Below are 16952 nucleotides of genomic sequence, written 5' to 3'. Positions count from 1 at the left end.
CTTTAAACTCCTACACTGACAAGTCACTGGATGCTTGCTGCCCCTGGGCAGGGGGCTTGACCTTGGCTGAGGCAGCTCCTTTAGCCAGGGCGATCCTGGGAGAGGGACTCGGCCACAGCCGATGACCCCAGCTGAGGGAGGGGATGAGAGCCTGGGCCTAGAGGGGCCTCTGGGTGGCACACCACAGCACCCACTATACTCGGATATGTTTGCATGCAACTTGAAGTCAGCCCTGAAGACAGTGTGATAAAATGGTTAAGGGCACAGCCCTCAGAGGCAGACAAAACAGCAAGACTGGGATTTAAGTGTCAGTCTCAGTGGCTTTGAGACTCTCAGATCGGGAAAGTCGCCAAAAGAGTTGAGGCCACGGTTTCCTTGTAAGTGCAGGATTCAGCCTTGGGGGTGAGACAAACACGAAGTTCGGAGTCAGAATCAAGCTCAGATTCGGGCTCCACCTTCACTAGCTCTGTGACCTCTGGTCAGTTACTTGACGTCAGTTTCCTCAACTCTAGAATGGGGACAGTCGTGGGAGCTCTATCACAGGTCTACAGTGTGGGCAAATGGAGTAACATATTTGGAGATTTCACACAGAACTGGCACAGGGTAAGTGCCTGAAAAACAGGAGCAACGATAACACCCACATGGCTTTACTACACCTCGTGTTAGATCTAAGCAGAAGCCTTTTGGTCAAAGGGCCTTTTCACAAGAGAAAGGGAAACTTCAGGAGAACTTTTGATTTGCTCGTTGTTTCTCTGGGCCTTTGCCACGGTCTTCAGCTGGGGCTTGTCAGTCATGTCTGTGGACAGAGGCCTGGTGCTCTGCCGGGGGCCGGGGAAGCCTTGGAGGGCCTTTCAGTGCCAAATAAAATACAACAGAGTACTTTGCAAACTGTGCACTTTGAAGCACACTTATTTTCCAGTAAAAAATCATCACCTGTACTTGTGAGAGGTTCAATAAATAGCGAAACTCACTGGCGGGTACTTTGTTCCATGTTCAGCCCATGTGCTCATCTGGAAAATGGGGTGACCATACACACCAATCAGGGTTGATCTGAGGATGTGGAAGATTTAAAACACCGCAAGGGGCTGTGCAAATTCAATTGTGATTGTTGTTAGAAGACTTGGCTTCAATCAATCAGAAAGGAAAATAGAGCAGAGGACTACCTATGGTAGGAATTGATTTGTTCTGATTATAAGAAGGCAGCCACAAAATTCCCAAGAGTTATCAAGGGATCTCTGTTATTATTATTAATTTTCACTATCATTGTATTGCAGTGTACAGTACACTATCTTGTTTGACTCTAACAACAAATCCTGTAAAGTGGACATTATTAGCCCCAGTTTGCAGATGAGAAAACTGAGGCCTAGAGAGGCAAAGTGACTGGCACGATGTTGCTCAGCTCAGAGTACTATCAGGGGTTTGGGGTTGGAAGCTGAGCACATGCTTTGTCCATCGCAGAAAGGGCGTCTGCTTACCAGCAAAGGCTCATGAGCATCATGAGGTGTAGTCCAACTTAGAGCAGGTGTTGCAATGTCAGCTGCTGAGTAATGGCGGGTTCTGAATAGATGGGTGTCGTGTGTCCCTGGGGCTTTGTATGTGAGCAGTGTCTGCCAACACTGCACTGGCTCTCAGAGATTGACTCTGCCATGCTTAGGGGCCCTTGTCCTGCTCCAGAAGAATGCCCTCATAGTGTGACTGTGTGTCTGCTGGCTGAATATCTGAAAGAAATGTCTGCAAACAGAACATATCAAAATATGTGGGAAATCTGGTTCAACGCACCCATGAGAGATGTTTTTAGGCTAACTCTCCTCCAGTCTTCCTTTTCTGATTTTATCTCTGCTGGGACACTGGTACATGGAAGATTTGGCAATACAACTATAAATGTTGATGAATTAAGGGTGACTACCAGGATCCATGTAAATTACACAGGACGCTTGACCAGGGCTCCCAACATAATAAAAATAACCTGTCTCAGGTGAACATATCTTCCTTCTATCTCAAGAGAGCTTCATTTTAAAATGAGGACACTGAGGCCCAGAGAGGTTAAGTGACTTGCCCAAGGTCTCACAGCCACTTAGGGGCAGAATCTAGGTTTCTAACGTAGGTCTTCAGACTCCACATGTGAAATCAGATTACAGTGAATATCTAGGGTCAGCTTGAAAGGGAGAGGCATCACTAAGGGCAGCTTGAGGGTGGCAGTGGAAGGAGAGAGCAACAGTCTTATCCTTGAGCCTCGGTGACGGCAGTTATGAGGGGCTGAGCCCCTGTGGGTTAGAGGCCCGGATCTCTACTAGGCCATATCATCCTTCTCTCCCACCAGCTGCTTCTCTGAGTCACTGCCCAGCCACCAGCCTCCTAAAACAATGTTTCCCAAGGTATGTTCCATCAGTACAGTGCTTCTTAAACTATCAAGTCAGATGAATCACTGGTTGAACTTGCTAAAATGCAAAGTCTACTCAGTAGGTCTGGGGTGAGGCCTGAGATTCTGCATTTCCAACGCGTTTCCAGTGAGGCTGATGCTGCTGGTCTGTGGATCAAACTTTGAGTAGGGAGGCATCAATAGTGTTGTACAATGAAAAGGGTTTGTGGGCGAATACTTTGCAAAAATCTGGACTAAACAAAATTAAACCACTTTCATTACTGCAGGACTTCTCAGAGCCTTTAAAATTCTAATGAGCAACGTTAATCTCCAAGAGGAAGAGATAACACGGAAATTGCAAAGTGTTATACAGGAGAAAGGGTTAACGATGTAACCAGAATGCTTTGCTATATTGGCTTACAAAGAGGGAACAGAAAATGAGGAATACTATATATTAGTTTTTCCCAGCTTACCTTGGTTCCAAAGTTTGGATGCTGCAGCTCATATTCAGCCCTGACTTGGCCCTCCCCTTTCCCATTTGCTCCTTTGAGGTGCTTGGGGATATGGCTGTCTCCATTAGACCATACACATCCTGGCACCCCCGCTCCTCCTTCCGTCCCCCATCCCAGCATGCGCTTTGTGCTCAGAAGGCCCAGATCGAGTGGAGACCCGGAGCCGCGGGAATACCTTTCGCAGACGCGGACCGTCCAGGCAGCGATGATCCACAGCGAGATGCTGAACACGAGCAGCACAGTGCCAGGACAGATGGTCATGAGGGTCTTCATGACGAAGCGGGTGTTGAAGTTGATCTTGTTGAGGGCCCCGATGCTGCGGGACGAGGCATCGGTGAAGAGCTTGCTGTGCAGCAGCATGACGCGGGCGATCAGGTACAGGCGCAGGAACATGGGGATGGAGAGGATGATGTCCACGTCGGCCTCCGCCCGCGACGGTGTGTAGGAAAAGGCCAGGCGCGCGGTCCAGAAGAACTTGTACTCGCCAGGAATGGGGTGGATGGCGCACACCAGCATCTCCAGGCTGATGTAGAGGATGCGCTCGTAGGTCATGGCTATCCGCCAGTCGTCCGCACCATTGTCGATCACGAAGAGCTGGTGGGAGCAGAGAGCCCGTTAGTGTGGCCAGGGCGGAAGCGCACAGCGGCTGAGGGAGCACGGGGCAGCTGACCCACCTAGGGGCCCTCTTTGGAGGCCTCGCTGGTGTGGTGAGAGCCCTGAGGGGGGAGTCGGGAGACGTGGCTAAGACACATTCACTCTCTGGGCCTCCATTTCTGTAAATTGCTTCCCAAGGTCCCTTCCTGTTCCAACGTGCCCCCAAACTGACTGTTTCGGGAGAAGAAGGAAGAACAGTTCATTTGTATTTAAAAAAAAAAAAAAAGGTCCCTGAGACCCTGCCAGGCCCTGGAGGGGATGCGGAGGTGACAAAGTTATGTTTCCCGGGTGAGTGAACTCACAAGGGCTGGCAGACTCCTCTCCCCCTTAAGAGAAGAAATCGACAGGTGTTCCCTGGCAGTGCCTTGCTCTCACATCATGCAGTGGAGTGTTGTTGTGTGGGACCTGGAGACGTACCAAATGCCCGGGTCTGGATCCTGATCCTAACGCCAACCAGCTCTGTGATCTTGGGTGAGTTACTGAACCTCTCTGTGCCTCAGTTTCCCCATCTGGGGACAATAATAATACCTGCTGCATAGCGGTCTCTGTGAGGCTGCAATGGATTAGTATATACAAAGTGCACGGAATCCTGCCTAGCACCCAGGAAACGCTCTGTAAATATTAGCTGGTATTGTTTTTAGCATTTTTAGTGGATGGGTCTCAGTCTTTCTGTGAAATGAGGGTTGGGCTCAGTGATGTCTAAGCCCCTTCCAGCCCTAACCTTCCACGAAGCTGAGATTCCTGCTGTCATGGCATGAGGAGAGGCAAAGCAGCTGAAACAAGCATTTACTGAGCACCTGCTGTGTGCCCAGCCTGGGCTCGTGCCTGCATTCACATACAGGGAAGGCCCAGGCTTTGTTCTCAAGGAGGTCCCACTGGGAGGCTTCAGGGTTGAATAAGACAGCTCTGAGCATGGCCCCAATGATGAGGATCACAGAGGGGAACTAGAAAGCTCTATGGGGGCAGCTGGCTCAGGGGCCAACTTTGGCCCAGGTGCTCTAATGAGGAAGGTGTGATCTCTAAACAGGAGAGGGTACCCAGCACAGCACCCAGCCAAGACTCTCCCACCCTCCTGCCCCAGGGCAGCCAAGCCCAGGTGTTTCCAGACACAGGTTTCCACCATCTGTGGGAAGAGAAAACACCTAATGGCTGCTCAAAGGGTTCCCTCTGCCCCTAATGCTGCTAAGAGGCCAAGCCATGGCCACGTGACTGCCTGGCCAAACTCTCCACATACACAGTGAAAACCATCCACCCTATAGGAAAGAGCTGCATCAGGTTACCATAGTAACTGGGTTCACTCTGGGCAGGAACTGAAGCAAGGAGTCACAGATCCCTTTGATTCCCTGAGGGGGACCGAGATCGTATGCCATCCAAGTTAAAGGAGAGGGCGCACCATTCTGCCGCTTGGCAGGAAGGTGCTGGTCCAGGGCGGGTGTCACCACCTGCCTCTCAGGTGCCCTGCTTCTGTCTCAGTTTCCTGGTGCAGGGTGGGTGGGGGGCAACATAGGGCGGTGGAATGAGAGGCTGGCGAGCTAGACTGAAGTCTTGCACATCCAGTTATCAGCTGTGTGATCTTAGGCAGGTCACACCACGTCTCTGAGCCTGTTTCCACATCTCCGTCATGGGACTATTAACCCTGACCCTGCCCATCTCATGGGATTAGCGGTAGGATACAATAATACAGATAATAAGAGGGAATGTGCTTTACTAACTATTCTAAAAATGTGAGGGATTATTAAACTGGCTGGCCTGAGGGGCATTCATAAACAGGGTGGGGGTTGAGGGATGGAGGAATGGCAGACAGCCATTTCAGGCTGCAGATTGACAGCCTCTGGTGGATAGGGCTCCAGTGCAGGGATATGTGGATCTGTAGGGGGGGCAATATGTCCCAGAAGATTCGATTGCTGTCCCAGATGAGGACACCCTTATGCCTGCTCCCATCTGACCCCTGGAATCACAGCTCTGTAAGCGCAGCCTCACTCCTTTCAGATAACAGATTCCCCACCCTGCTGTGTCCTCACTCAGCATCGTGTTCATTCCTTACAAATCGCAAATCTCAGTTATGTATCTATTTGTGTTTACTTGGTTTTTGTCTGTCTTTCTCCCTAGAGCAAAGGTTCTCGACCTTGCTGCACATTACAATTACTTGGAGAGCTTGCTAAAAATACCCATGCCCGGGCCCACCCAGACCAAGCAAATTTGAATCTCTGGGCATGAAGCCCTGGCACTGGCATTTTTCTTAAAGCTCCCAAGCTGATTCTAAGTGTAACCCAGATTGGGACCCACCAGTCACAGTTGGAGCTCTAAAGGGTCAGGGGCTGTGTCTTTCTTGTTCCCTGGGGTATCTCCAGTGTCCAGCCCAGATCTGAGCATATAGTAGGTGTTTGATAAATGCTTGTTTAGTGAATCAATAACTACCACCTACTGGGTTACCCTGTGTTAATAAGCTCCCCTCTCAGGCTCAGTTTCCTCCTCTGGAGATTGAGGGGATGGATGGGGCACCCTGAGGTGCCCTTGGCTCTGAAGAGCCATAATTCTATGGTCCTACACAGACCCACTGGCTTGGCACATCCCACCTTGTGTGTGTTCTGAGCATATGAGCTCTCTGGGACAGGACCCACGCCTAGCTCATCTTGCCTCTCTCCAATGCCTGAGATGGTGCCTGGCACACAGTGGGCAGTCAGCAGGACTTTAGTGAATAAAGGGGTGGGTAGATGGATGACTGTGTTATATAAAGAAAAGGACAGATTGCCAGGGGCCCTTGTTAACTACCCAGAATGGAAATTCCTGTAGAAAACTCATTCGTAAGCCTGTGACTAATTAAGTACCCGACAATTCATCTTATGCCATGGGAAGAACACCTTCCTATTCCCAAAGAATGGTCCCATCTGGAATAAATTGTCCCAGGTGATCTTCAAGCCTTAGAAAGTTCTGGAGCTAATCTGGAACCAGGATCTTGAGAAGTGCTGAACCGGAGGGGAGAGGAGAAGTGGACAAGCAGCTCAGACAAAAGACTGTCCTCCCCTACGGTTTGGTCTCAGCTACCCAGGCCTGGCTCTAGAGCAGTTTGCCCTGATGAATTTTGGAAGAGTGCTGAGGTGATGTGGCAGGATTTGGCATGGGGCAGGCACACCAGGGAGCCCTTGAGAGGTCCACTGTGGACCTCTGAAGCCTCAGAAGCCTGGAGCTGACAACAAGTTTCCTCCTGACCTGGCTTAGGTTTGCCCCTTGCATGCTAAGTGGGGAAGGAAAGCCACATTCTCCAAGCTGCTGAGTCTTTCTGCTTCCTAAGCCTAAAACAGTGATGTCACTCATTTGCGGTATGGCCAGCCTGAAGAAGTAATGCTTCAGTGCCAGGGCCCATGGTCTCCTGCAAGACCCATTCTTTCCTCGGATAGGGCCCTGAGCAGAGCTGGCTCCAGACCTATTCCTTCTGCCACTTCACTGGTGGTTCTGAGAGCCTGTAGGATCGTTGGCCTGTTAGTATAATTCTGAGAACTCGGTAGGGAGATTTTATGCAACAGAGCAATTCCCAACTTGCCTTCAAGGAGCTTGTAATTAGAGAGAAAGGAGAACCAACTCAATTCAACTCAACTCAACTCAATTCAATTCAATAAAACAACTAGTAAGATCCGACTAGTACTTTAAATTTGCTGACAGTAGCTCTTAAGTGTTCTCACACACAAAAAGATAACTTGTGAGGTGATGGATGTGCTAATTAACTTGATTGTGGTGATCATTTCACAATGTATACATACATGAAATGATCATGTTGTATACTTCAAATAGATACAATTTTATTTGTCAATTATACCTCAATAAAAAAGAACCAACTAGGTTAGGACACTGTGGTGATATAAATACGAATCAGACACATGTCCCATGAATCAGCTCCCAGTCTCAAGTAGCGCTAGCATAAGAGAAGCATGATGAGGGCCCATCTTGGAAAGTGTCTTGGGCAAGGTGGGGTTTCCCAGTGCCTGGAAGGCCTGTCTCAGACAAACCTGGTGTCATAGCTTACCAGAATGGTCACAGATTCCTCCCATCCTGCTTGTTTGCTTCTTCATATATGACTTTGCCTCTCCTGCCAGCAACAGGTACAGTCTATTTCTCAACCCCTTGAATCTGAACTTGGCCATGTGCCTTGCTTTGGCCAATGGGACATTAGAAAATGTGATGCAGCAGAGGTTTGAAAAATGTCAGTGCATTGGGGCTTGAGGTAGACACATGGCCTCGTTTTCCCTGTCACCCCAGCCTACAGCCAGCACCAGCTGACGAGCATGCGAGTAAGGCCATCCTCGACAGCTGCATGACAGAAGTGCACCCAGGTGAGACCAGGAGAAGAACCACTGAGCTGAGCCCAGCCCAGACTGCTGACCCACATAATGGTGAGCTAAATGATTATTGCTTTAAGCCCTTAAGTTTCAGAGTGCTTTGCTATGCAACAGAATAATAACATAAGAAAACTAACTCATGGACTGACTTGGCACATGGATTAGAAAGAAGAGTCGGGTATTTGCCTGCCACGCCCGACGTTTCCCTTTAGCTTCTCAAGCCACAGCCCCTAGAATGAACTTCCACCCCCTGACCCCCACACAGTTGATCAGTCAGGGCTGGCCAGTCTTTCTCAAGTAACTGGGTAACTGGATGGGGAGAGGATCCTGATCAAGGGCCATGCCAGCTTCCCCCACCCCTACCCCCACCCAGTGGACTGATCATTTTATATATCAAAGAATAACTCAATGCATTTAAAAAGTTATTTTGCAAGCAGTTTACTTATTTTGCATGTGGAGTGTTCCCCACACATGAGGAAGTCAGCTGGTAGACCGAATCAAGCAACACAAGCCAAACAGAATCTATAGGGTGGAAAAGAGAAAAACCACAGTGAGTCCCAGAACAGTGAATCTTGTTAGCAGATTTGGGGGGTAAATGGATTGGCTGACGGCCAGCAAAGAGGTCGGTGTGCGCATTCCATCCTTGAACGGCCCATTGGGGGTATCAAAAAGAACAACTGAAGTTATTTATGGATTCTCCAGAAACCCTTGACTTTTAGCTGTTGCACATGGGTGTGTGACAGGCTCCCTGTCTGTCAAGTCTGCGGGGCCCTCCGTCTGCACCCCCGCCTCAGTCAGACCAGGGCTGCATGCTTCCCTCATTAGAGTTTCTCACAGAGCAATCATGTCGTTCACCAGTTCTCCACGGGAGCCAACTCTGAGGGGCCATCTGGTAACCTCAGGACAGTCAGTTCAGTGGCATCTCTGGAGCTCACCATGTGTTAGCTGCAGGACCCAGGACAGGCTGTCCTGACAGGGAGACATGGAGACTATCCCAGAGTGTCAACCTGACAGAGCGCTGAGCACCAGGCCCCGCATGAGCCCCCTGCATCTCCCTTGGAGGCACACAGGAAACCTGCCTTTTTTTTTTTTTTCCTTTCAGGGTAAATAAGTTTGGGGTTGATTCATTGGATTCACTAGTTTTCCCCATCCTGCTTTGAAACCCTTCAGGCCTTTCAAGTTCCTTATTTAAGCAAAATCTTTCATTAAAATGTTCTCAGCTGTGAGGGGAGACCCTGCCTAGACATTTTCTGACCAACCTGAAGAACTTTCATTCTTGCGCAACTATGAATTTTTTCAAATTAAAGGAGAGAAAATGGAAAAGGCCTTTTGTGTTCTCTACTGTTCTCTCTCTGTGGGAGAAAAACTCCAGGGAAAATTTCCATCATTTAAAAAAATATATGCATAAAAAAGGAAAAAGGAAAAAAATTAAAGATTTTCTTAAAATCTAGTCATAAAATATATATTTTTCAAACTCCCTGGAGCATATATTCTGCATGTACACCATTACTATGGGGGTTTCCATGGAAACGACATCAAAAGTCCTGTAATACCTAATTAGGTTTCCCCAAGGACAGGGGCTGATTGCCAGTGATGAACTGCTGGGTTTGCGGTAATGGGTAACATAAAATTTCCAGTCAGCAAATGCTCCATGGAACTAGCTGAAGAAACAGAGGAAGGAAAAAAAAAGCAAAGGTAGAAAAAAGGTGCCTCTAAAAGAGGCCAGCAGGTAAGCAGACTGTCAGAAAAGTCGATGAGTCTACCATCAGCAAGACTCTCAAGAGGGTTGGGGTCCATGCTGGCCAGTTATGTGTCTTTCTAAGAAGAAATCCCCCTCATCTGAAGCTGCTGTGACAGACTGAGGCAATGGCACTGGGCTGTGAGTAATGTCCCACGGTGGCTCTTTGGTGGCCAGCCCAGGGTTCTCCTGAGTGCCCCTGGCCAAGTTCACCTCTGGTCTCCTGCAGGGCGCATGAGAACCCACGGGGACTTTTGAGCTCGAAGTTTGCTTGGGACTGTCAGAGACCAGTGGTGACCATAAATCCTTTCCTGTCCCCAGTTCTTAGGGAATGAAAGCCAAGTTACAGCATTCGAGGAAGCACGCATTTTTCACTCACATAACAAGAATTTCTTGATCCCTGACCACGGCACCATTGGGGATACAGCATTCTGCCACTGACCATCTGTGCGTGGGCAGGTCCCTTTCCCTCTGTGGTCTTCAGATTCCTCATCTGTAACATTCTGAAAGGTTGGATCCAAAAAGGGAAAAAAAGGTTTTCCACTTTTCTCCTAGCCATGGAGCCATTTTTACTAATGAGATTTTTCATATAAGCCCAATATGGGAAACAGATAAACTTAGAGCTGTTCTAGTTGAAAGGGTGGAGAGGAGCATTCAAAGGCCAACTCATTCACCTCCTCCTCCAGCCTAGCTCCCTGTGGTGGCCCCACGCCCCTCCATAGAACCCTTTAGTTGGAAAACCATTGGCTGGACCAGTTGGCCTCTAGTTATAATGAGGGAGAAGGTATGGTGCTGGAAATCAAAGTGCTTTTGGTCTAGTCCAAGAGATTCTGGAGGCACAGGCATGGAGCTTTACCCAGATCAGTTCGTTCATTCATTCATTCATTTAGTATGGGTTGAGTCCCTATTACGTGACAGTCACTGTGCTAAGCTCTAAAGTTATAGCAAGAACAAGTAGACAAGGCCTCTGTCCTCATGGAGCTTACATTGTAATGGAGAAAAAGAGGCAATAAACAGGTAAAGCATTTAATTTCAGTGACTGATTCCTGCTAGGAAGAGACTAAGACAGGGCAAAGGAAAAGAGAGCAGTCTGGGTGGAGGCAGCATTGTCTTAGGCAGGCAGCCCAGGGCAGGGCTCTCTGAGGACCAGGTCTTTGAGTGAAAGGTAAGCCCTGCAAAGGTGTGCATCACAGGCAAAGGGGACAGCATGGGCAAAGGCCCAAAGCAGGATGGAGCTTGGAGAGTTTGAGAGATGAAAGAAAGAAGGCCAATGTGGGAACTAAGTGAAGGGTGGTACCAGATAAGGCCAAGAAGGTAGCAGGCCCAGCTCATTGGGACCTTGTAGGCCATGGAAGGAGCTGCATGGAGGGGCAGGGGGAACACAGGCCCACCCCCACCACGGCCGTGTGCACTTCGTCACCACTTTCTGAAGACAGATGGTCCATAGGTTAAATACACGTCTGTGTTAGTTGGCTTGGTCTGCTATGACAAAGTACCACAGACTGGGTGGCTTAAACAACAGAACTTTATTTTCTCACAGTTCTGGAGGCTGGAAGTTTGAGATCCAGGTGCCAGCATGGTTGCGTTCTGATGGGGACTCTCTTCCTGGCTTGCATACAGCCACCTTCTCACTGTCTCCTCACATGGCAGAGAGAGAGATCTCACTCTCTCTTCTCTTCTTTTAAGGCCACAGTCCTATCAGATTAGGCCACTCTTATAACCTCATTTAAACTTTGTCTTACCTCCTGAAGACTCTACCCCAAATACTGTTACATTGGGGGGTTAGGTCTTCAACATATGAATTTGGGGGGATGCAGTTCAGTCCACAGTAGTGTCCTTATGTGTCAAAATTGCCCCAAAGCCCAACTACAGGCCAAGGCAGGTGATTTTGCACATGCTATCTCATTGCAACCTCACAACCTTCCTGTAAGGAAGAAGATTATGCCTATTTTGCAGATGAAGAAACTAAAACCCAGAGAGGTTAAATCAATTGCCCAGGGCCCTACAGCATTCTATGTGATTCCACGTTCCATGCCCTTTTACCAGCCAATCCACCAAGCAGAACCCTCTATGTTGGAGACTAGCCAATTTGGGCATAAGTTTGTTTTATTCTAAAGGGAACTCAAGCCTGCTCCTTAAATGTTCATTTCTCAGAAGAACCTTCACTGACCACAGAATCAATACATAATTAAAACAGGCTGGGTCTGCAACACCCTGGGAAACCCACATTGTGATTAGCAATCCAGATTGGTCTGTTTGTGGAATAAAGACAGTTGCTTTCATTTCCACAGGCAGAATACCCAGGTATCATCTTCCCCGTCCTCCTCAGCCCTCCAGTGAGTAGATCTGGTGGTGGAGTCCCTGCTGGGGAAGAGGCCATCTTTGTTTTGGAGCCCACCTACATACCTAAGTGTGTTTGCTAATGAAGAAGATTCCTTTTTGGGCAAAGATGGGGTGAGGTCAGAGGAGACCAACACAGGGCTTAATTTATCTGCCCTAGAGATGAACAGGAACCTTGAAGGTTGGGGGCTGCAGGCTGAGGGGTCAGGAGGCGAGGGGAAGCTGCCAAGGAGCACCTGAGGCCAGTCCCGAGCCAGGACGGGGGATAGAGCCCACTTAGAAGTGGCTGCCACTGACCCCCCAACCCCTACCCCAAGGGAGGAAGTCATGAGACTTTCAAGAACAAAACTATGCAAAGTTCAATGCCATGTTGTTTGTTGCGCCAACAGCAACACCACTCCCTCTCCTGTTCCTGACCCCAGAGAAGTCGGCTAACCCAAAGGCCTTGATGGTGGGTCCTATGGGGATGAAGGGACTAGGAGCTGACCCCTGTAGGCCTACAGGGGTCACTGTGCGCAGGATGGAGCTGGAGGATTCAGAAGCAGGAGTTTGGCATCAGAGGAGCTGCCAAGAGAGAAATGGAAGTTCTCAAGAATCCCCAGAGACCTGGGAGAGACGCCGGGTCCCCTCCCTGTGTGGGGTGGGAGTTCATGCCCAAGTCTATTTGAAGCAGTCAGGGCAAGGTGGCCCCAGCCAACACTTGGGTTAGGGTGGCCATGCCCTGGTATCATAACCCGCCATCCCATCATCTACCACCCTGCTACTGAGCGAATGGTCTAAAGTACAAACCAAACCATGTTACTTCCCTTCTTAGAACCTTTCAATGGCTCCCCAGAGAGTTCAGGATCAAGTCCAACCTCCTAGTTGTACTTGGCAAAAGGGCCCTTCCCCACGTGGCCCTGGCTGCCACTGCCCCACACACACACCTGGCATCTCATTTCAGCCAAACCACGTTACTCGTGATCCCCGAACTTCTGTCCCTCAGAGTTTTGTACAAGCTGTTCTCTCCCCTCAACTTCTTCCCCAGGGAGCTCTTTCTCGTTCTTGAAGATCCAGATCGAGTGTCTCTCCTTTCCACATGTCTTAGCTGGCCTCTTCCCAAGCCCAGGCAGGGTTAGGTGCCCTCCTGGGAGGTTTCAGTCCCTGTGCCCCACACTGTCACAGAGCCAATCCTCAAATAGCAACTCAGGGAGGATGGCCAGAAGGTCTGGAGTGCTAGCTTCAAGTTCAGGGTTGGTGGGGAGGGCGCAGGGTGATGACAACAATGATGACAACAGACACCACGTACTGCAGCCTCACTGTGTGCCAGGCCCCGTGCTGTGTGCTTTACAGGCATTATCTCACTTAGTCCTTAACAGGGCTCTGGGAGAAGCATTATTATTCCCATTATACAGATAGGGAAACTGAGGCTCTGAAAGATTAAGTAGTTTGCTGAAGGCCATACAGTTAATAAAGGGCAGACCTAGGCTCTAAAGCCAGGGCAGACAGGTTCCAAAGTCCACAGTTTTGACCACTGTATCCTGGTGTCAGCCTGTGCAAGGGGGCTTGGTGGGCTGACCCCAGGTGTTTGCCCACCTCAGGCAAGGCCAGCGGGTGTTTCTGGGTCTCTACTTGCTTTGGCAGATTTGGGAGTTGGAAGGTTTCTGAGCACCTGCTAAGTCTGGGGTGAGATGAATCGTCTTCTCAACAGGAAGTTTCTGATAAGTTTCCATTTCGTTTTGACACATAAACGGATCCTGCTGAATGTTTGCAGGGTAACAGCGTGATAACCGGGGCTGCCAAGTGGATCCGTTGTAACTGGAAGCTGTTTACCACTGGGGAGAGGTTCTTTAACCCTGGCTCAGAGGGCGTGTTGGCAACTAAAAATAAAGAGTTTTCTGGACCTTGCAACAACCTGGGGAGCTGAAGAACCAGGCCAGGACCAGGTGTTAGTGGTGGGCGAGGAGTGTTTGTTTTCCCCCAAATGACTGAAATGCCCTTCAGCTCAGCCTCAAGGACCAGCTCCCTCAGGGGCGCTTTCCTGATGCCTGGGGGGGGGGGGGACCACAGCAAACAGCAACTACTGCTCATCCGGGGCTTCCAACTTGCTGGCTTGGTCCAAAGTATTTTCTTTATGTTAATCCTCTTAGTCCTCACAACAGCCCCATGTGAAAAATACTATTATTTTCCCAGTTTACAGATGAGCTGACTTTCCCAACACCGCCCAGCGAGTGGTGGAGACGGGATTTGAACCCTGAGTCCACACTCTCATCCATGAAGCCTCTTGCACTCCCAGCTGAGCCGCCTCACTGAAGCGCCTGTCCACCTGCTTGTCTGCACCTGGCGCCCACGCTGGCACAGGGTCCTTGGGGACAGAACCTCTCTCTAGGCACTGCACCGCCACAGTGCCACACACAGTCCTCAGGAAACCCCAGCTGCACAAATGAATGCGTAAATGGTGGCAGATATTCTGAAAATGCGACACGTTAAGGTGTCAAAACTATATCAGTGTGACTGTAAAGAAAAATATTTTAATTGTTCACCATTTCTATAATTCTCCCAAGGCAAAATAGTCTTTTGCAACACATGCACAAGGTAGAGAGAGAAACCTAAGAAATTTTAAAGAGAATTGCTAATAAGAACTGCTAATAATTAAAAAAAAAAAAAAACCTGGAAACAATCTGAATACACATCAGTAGGGAAACAGTTAAATAAATTATGGGACTCATACTGTGGAACATTATGTAGCTGTTTTTAAAAATGAAGTGGATCTATTTGTATTGACTTAGAAAATGTCCATGATATATTATTAAGTAAAAAGAGAAAATTGCAGCATAATCAGTATAGTGTGATTCTTCTTTTGTGAAAAAGCAAACAGCAACATATAAAAACAAAAATCCCTGTATATCTATATATATATTGATATATTTTTGTACATGGACACACACAAAAAAGGAGAAAATCTTCTGACTAATCACTGAATTGTTAACGCCAGTACCTCTGAGGAGGCAGGGAGATGGGAATCAGGGAAATCATTGATTATTTTTTCCTTTAATAATTAGAACATACCTCTGTGTTAAAACAAGCTTATATTGCTTTTGTAATTTTGGAAACCCATTAAAGTATTTTTCTTAAAGAATTGTCTTGGGGAAAGCCACTAGTTGAGCCTAATGGGGATGTTTTAAGCATGGCTATTCTTGGAGGGACAATGATCTCCTGAGTCCTTTCCTGCCCTGTAATTTTCCATACAGAGCTTTGAAGCCCCCAGGAGGCCACCCCCCAGAATTTTGTGGAACAAAGCCCTGCTGGAAAGTGTGAATAACTGGGCTCCTCTCACAAGGCTCCCCACTCCAAGGCCAATTTCATTACCTGTTCCATAGCCCTTCTGATTAATCCACTCTGTGAAAAATACTTCCAACGTACAAAAATTGAACAAAGGCACTTATTTCAAGGCCCACCTCTTGTGCACATTTACAGTGCAGGCACTGAAAGCCACATTAGTCAGCAGCCCGCCCTGCTCACCCACTGCGGGCAGAGGCCTGGGCTCCCCCGTGGGAAGGGGTGGCTCTCCTCACAACTGATAACATAAATTGCGCCCCACTGTTCCCTCCTCAGGAGGGGAGGGGGCAGGACAGCGCATAGAGGCCACAATCACCAAGGTGACTGCTATTGGTGAAGGCTCACTGGGGACTTGGCCACAGGGGGCCAGGTGCAGTGCTAGGCTCCATGGGTTACATAGGGATTAGGATGCAAGTTCCTGCCCAACCGGAGCCTTGAAGTCAACAGATGTACACAAAGACAAGGCTGTGGAGGTGACAGCTTGGCGACGTGGGGCAGAAGAATGAGCACTATTTGCAATTCAGAGTCCTGTTACTGCATTATCAGTGTCCACCTCTGGTCCCACCCTGGACCCAGACCCCTGGGGCTCCTGCATTGGGCCCCCCAACTAGAGGGCTGTGCTCCATGCCTCCTCTGGTCAGACCTCACCCCATGGAGCCAGGAGGCCACAGGGCCAAAGGGCCATGTGCACCTCCACCTTGTAAATCACCCTTCAGATATCCAAGACCCCGAATTCCCTATCTGAGCCTGCTTCCAGGGCCCGCAGCCCCTCTTCCCCGATCTGTCCTCTGGCAGGCAGACCACGGCTGCTTGTAGATGCAGCCCCAAGCCTGAGAGGTGGCCAAGGGGCAGCTGGAGAAGGAGTTGGATGGAGCTTGGGCCTGAGGGCTGAGGTATCCGCAAGAGTCCTCAGGGTACTGGATGAGCCAGGGGAGGGAAGAGCATGCTAGGGACTGAGGGCTGGGGGCTTGGATGCCTCCATTTGAGGCTGGCCCTAGGCCTTGAAGATATCAGGGGTGGGTCTGTCCATAATCCTTTCTGACTATCTAGGGTATGTATATACAGCAGCAGCTATATTTTCTAGGTTGTTCCAAAGTCAGACAAACAAGACCCTGATACTCCCTCTCAGATAGCCTATCCTACCTTCATCCACCTGCTATGGCAGCCCCGGGCTTCCAGACTTGCTCTGAAGTGGGTTCTACAGAACACTAGTTTTGTAGGAAGCGCTATAAAAAGGGGTCCAGTGGCCAACGTCTGGGAAATGTCTCTTGGAGATTCACTAGGCTTATTCACATATTAAAGGTTCTGAGGATTCCTAAAGAAAGAAAACTGGTCAGCTTTGAAATGTAGATTCTCAAACTCATTTGACCATGACTCTTGTTTTGGAGTAACAGTTATTAATGTTTCCGGAAGACTGGAAAGCGCAGGGCGTGGGGCATCACTGTAACGGATCACTGATGTCCACTCTTCAGGCGTCTCTGCTTTGTCTGAACCAAGATGGCTGACAGTCTTCCTGAAAGGCTCCACGTACTCCTCCGCCTTCTTCAACGGGCTCTGCTGAGCAAACCAAAGCTGCCACAGCAGTCAGTGTCAACTGGCCCCGTCCCATGGCCTCCCGTCAGCCAAGAACATCCACGTGCTTTGTAGGTATTTTATTTAACAAATATATACACAGTACTTACTAGGTTCTAGGCACT

At 49.1% G+C, this 16952-nt stretch overlaps 1 protein-coding gene across 2 annotated transcripts in view; it reads right to left on the bottom strand.

Annotated features, from left to right (window-relative positions):
- The window catches only part of KCNN3 (potassium calcium-activated channel subfamily N member 3), a 147532-nt gene that overhangs the window by 53615 nt on the left and 76965 nt on the right, over window positions 1–16952 (bottom strand). For both annotated transcript variants that reach the window (XM_014791920.2, XM_004436116.3), the window contains exon 3: window positions 3047–3465. In XM_014791920.2, coding sequence (XP_014647406.1) covers window positions 3047–3465 — 419 coding nt within the window. The remainder of the gene's footprint in view (window positions 1–3046; window positions 3466–16952) is intronic.

This window comes from Ceratotherium simum, chromosome 2 (assembly GCF_057802395.1).
Source record: "Ceratotherium simum simum isolate JZ-2026a chromosome 2, ASM5780239v1, whole genome shotgun sequence".
Lineage (NCBI taxonomy): Eukaryota > Metazoa > Chordata > Mammalia > Perissodactyla > Rhinocerotidae > Ceratotherium > Ceratotherium simum.
The sequence above is the reverse complement of the archived record's forward strand: the minus strand, read 5'-3'. Positions and strand labels throughout refer to the sequence as shown.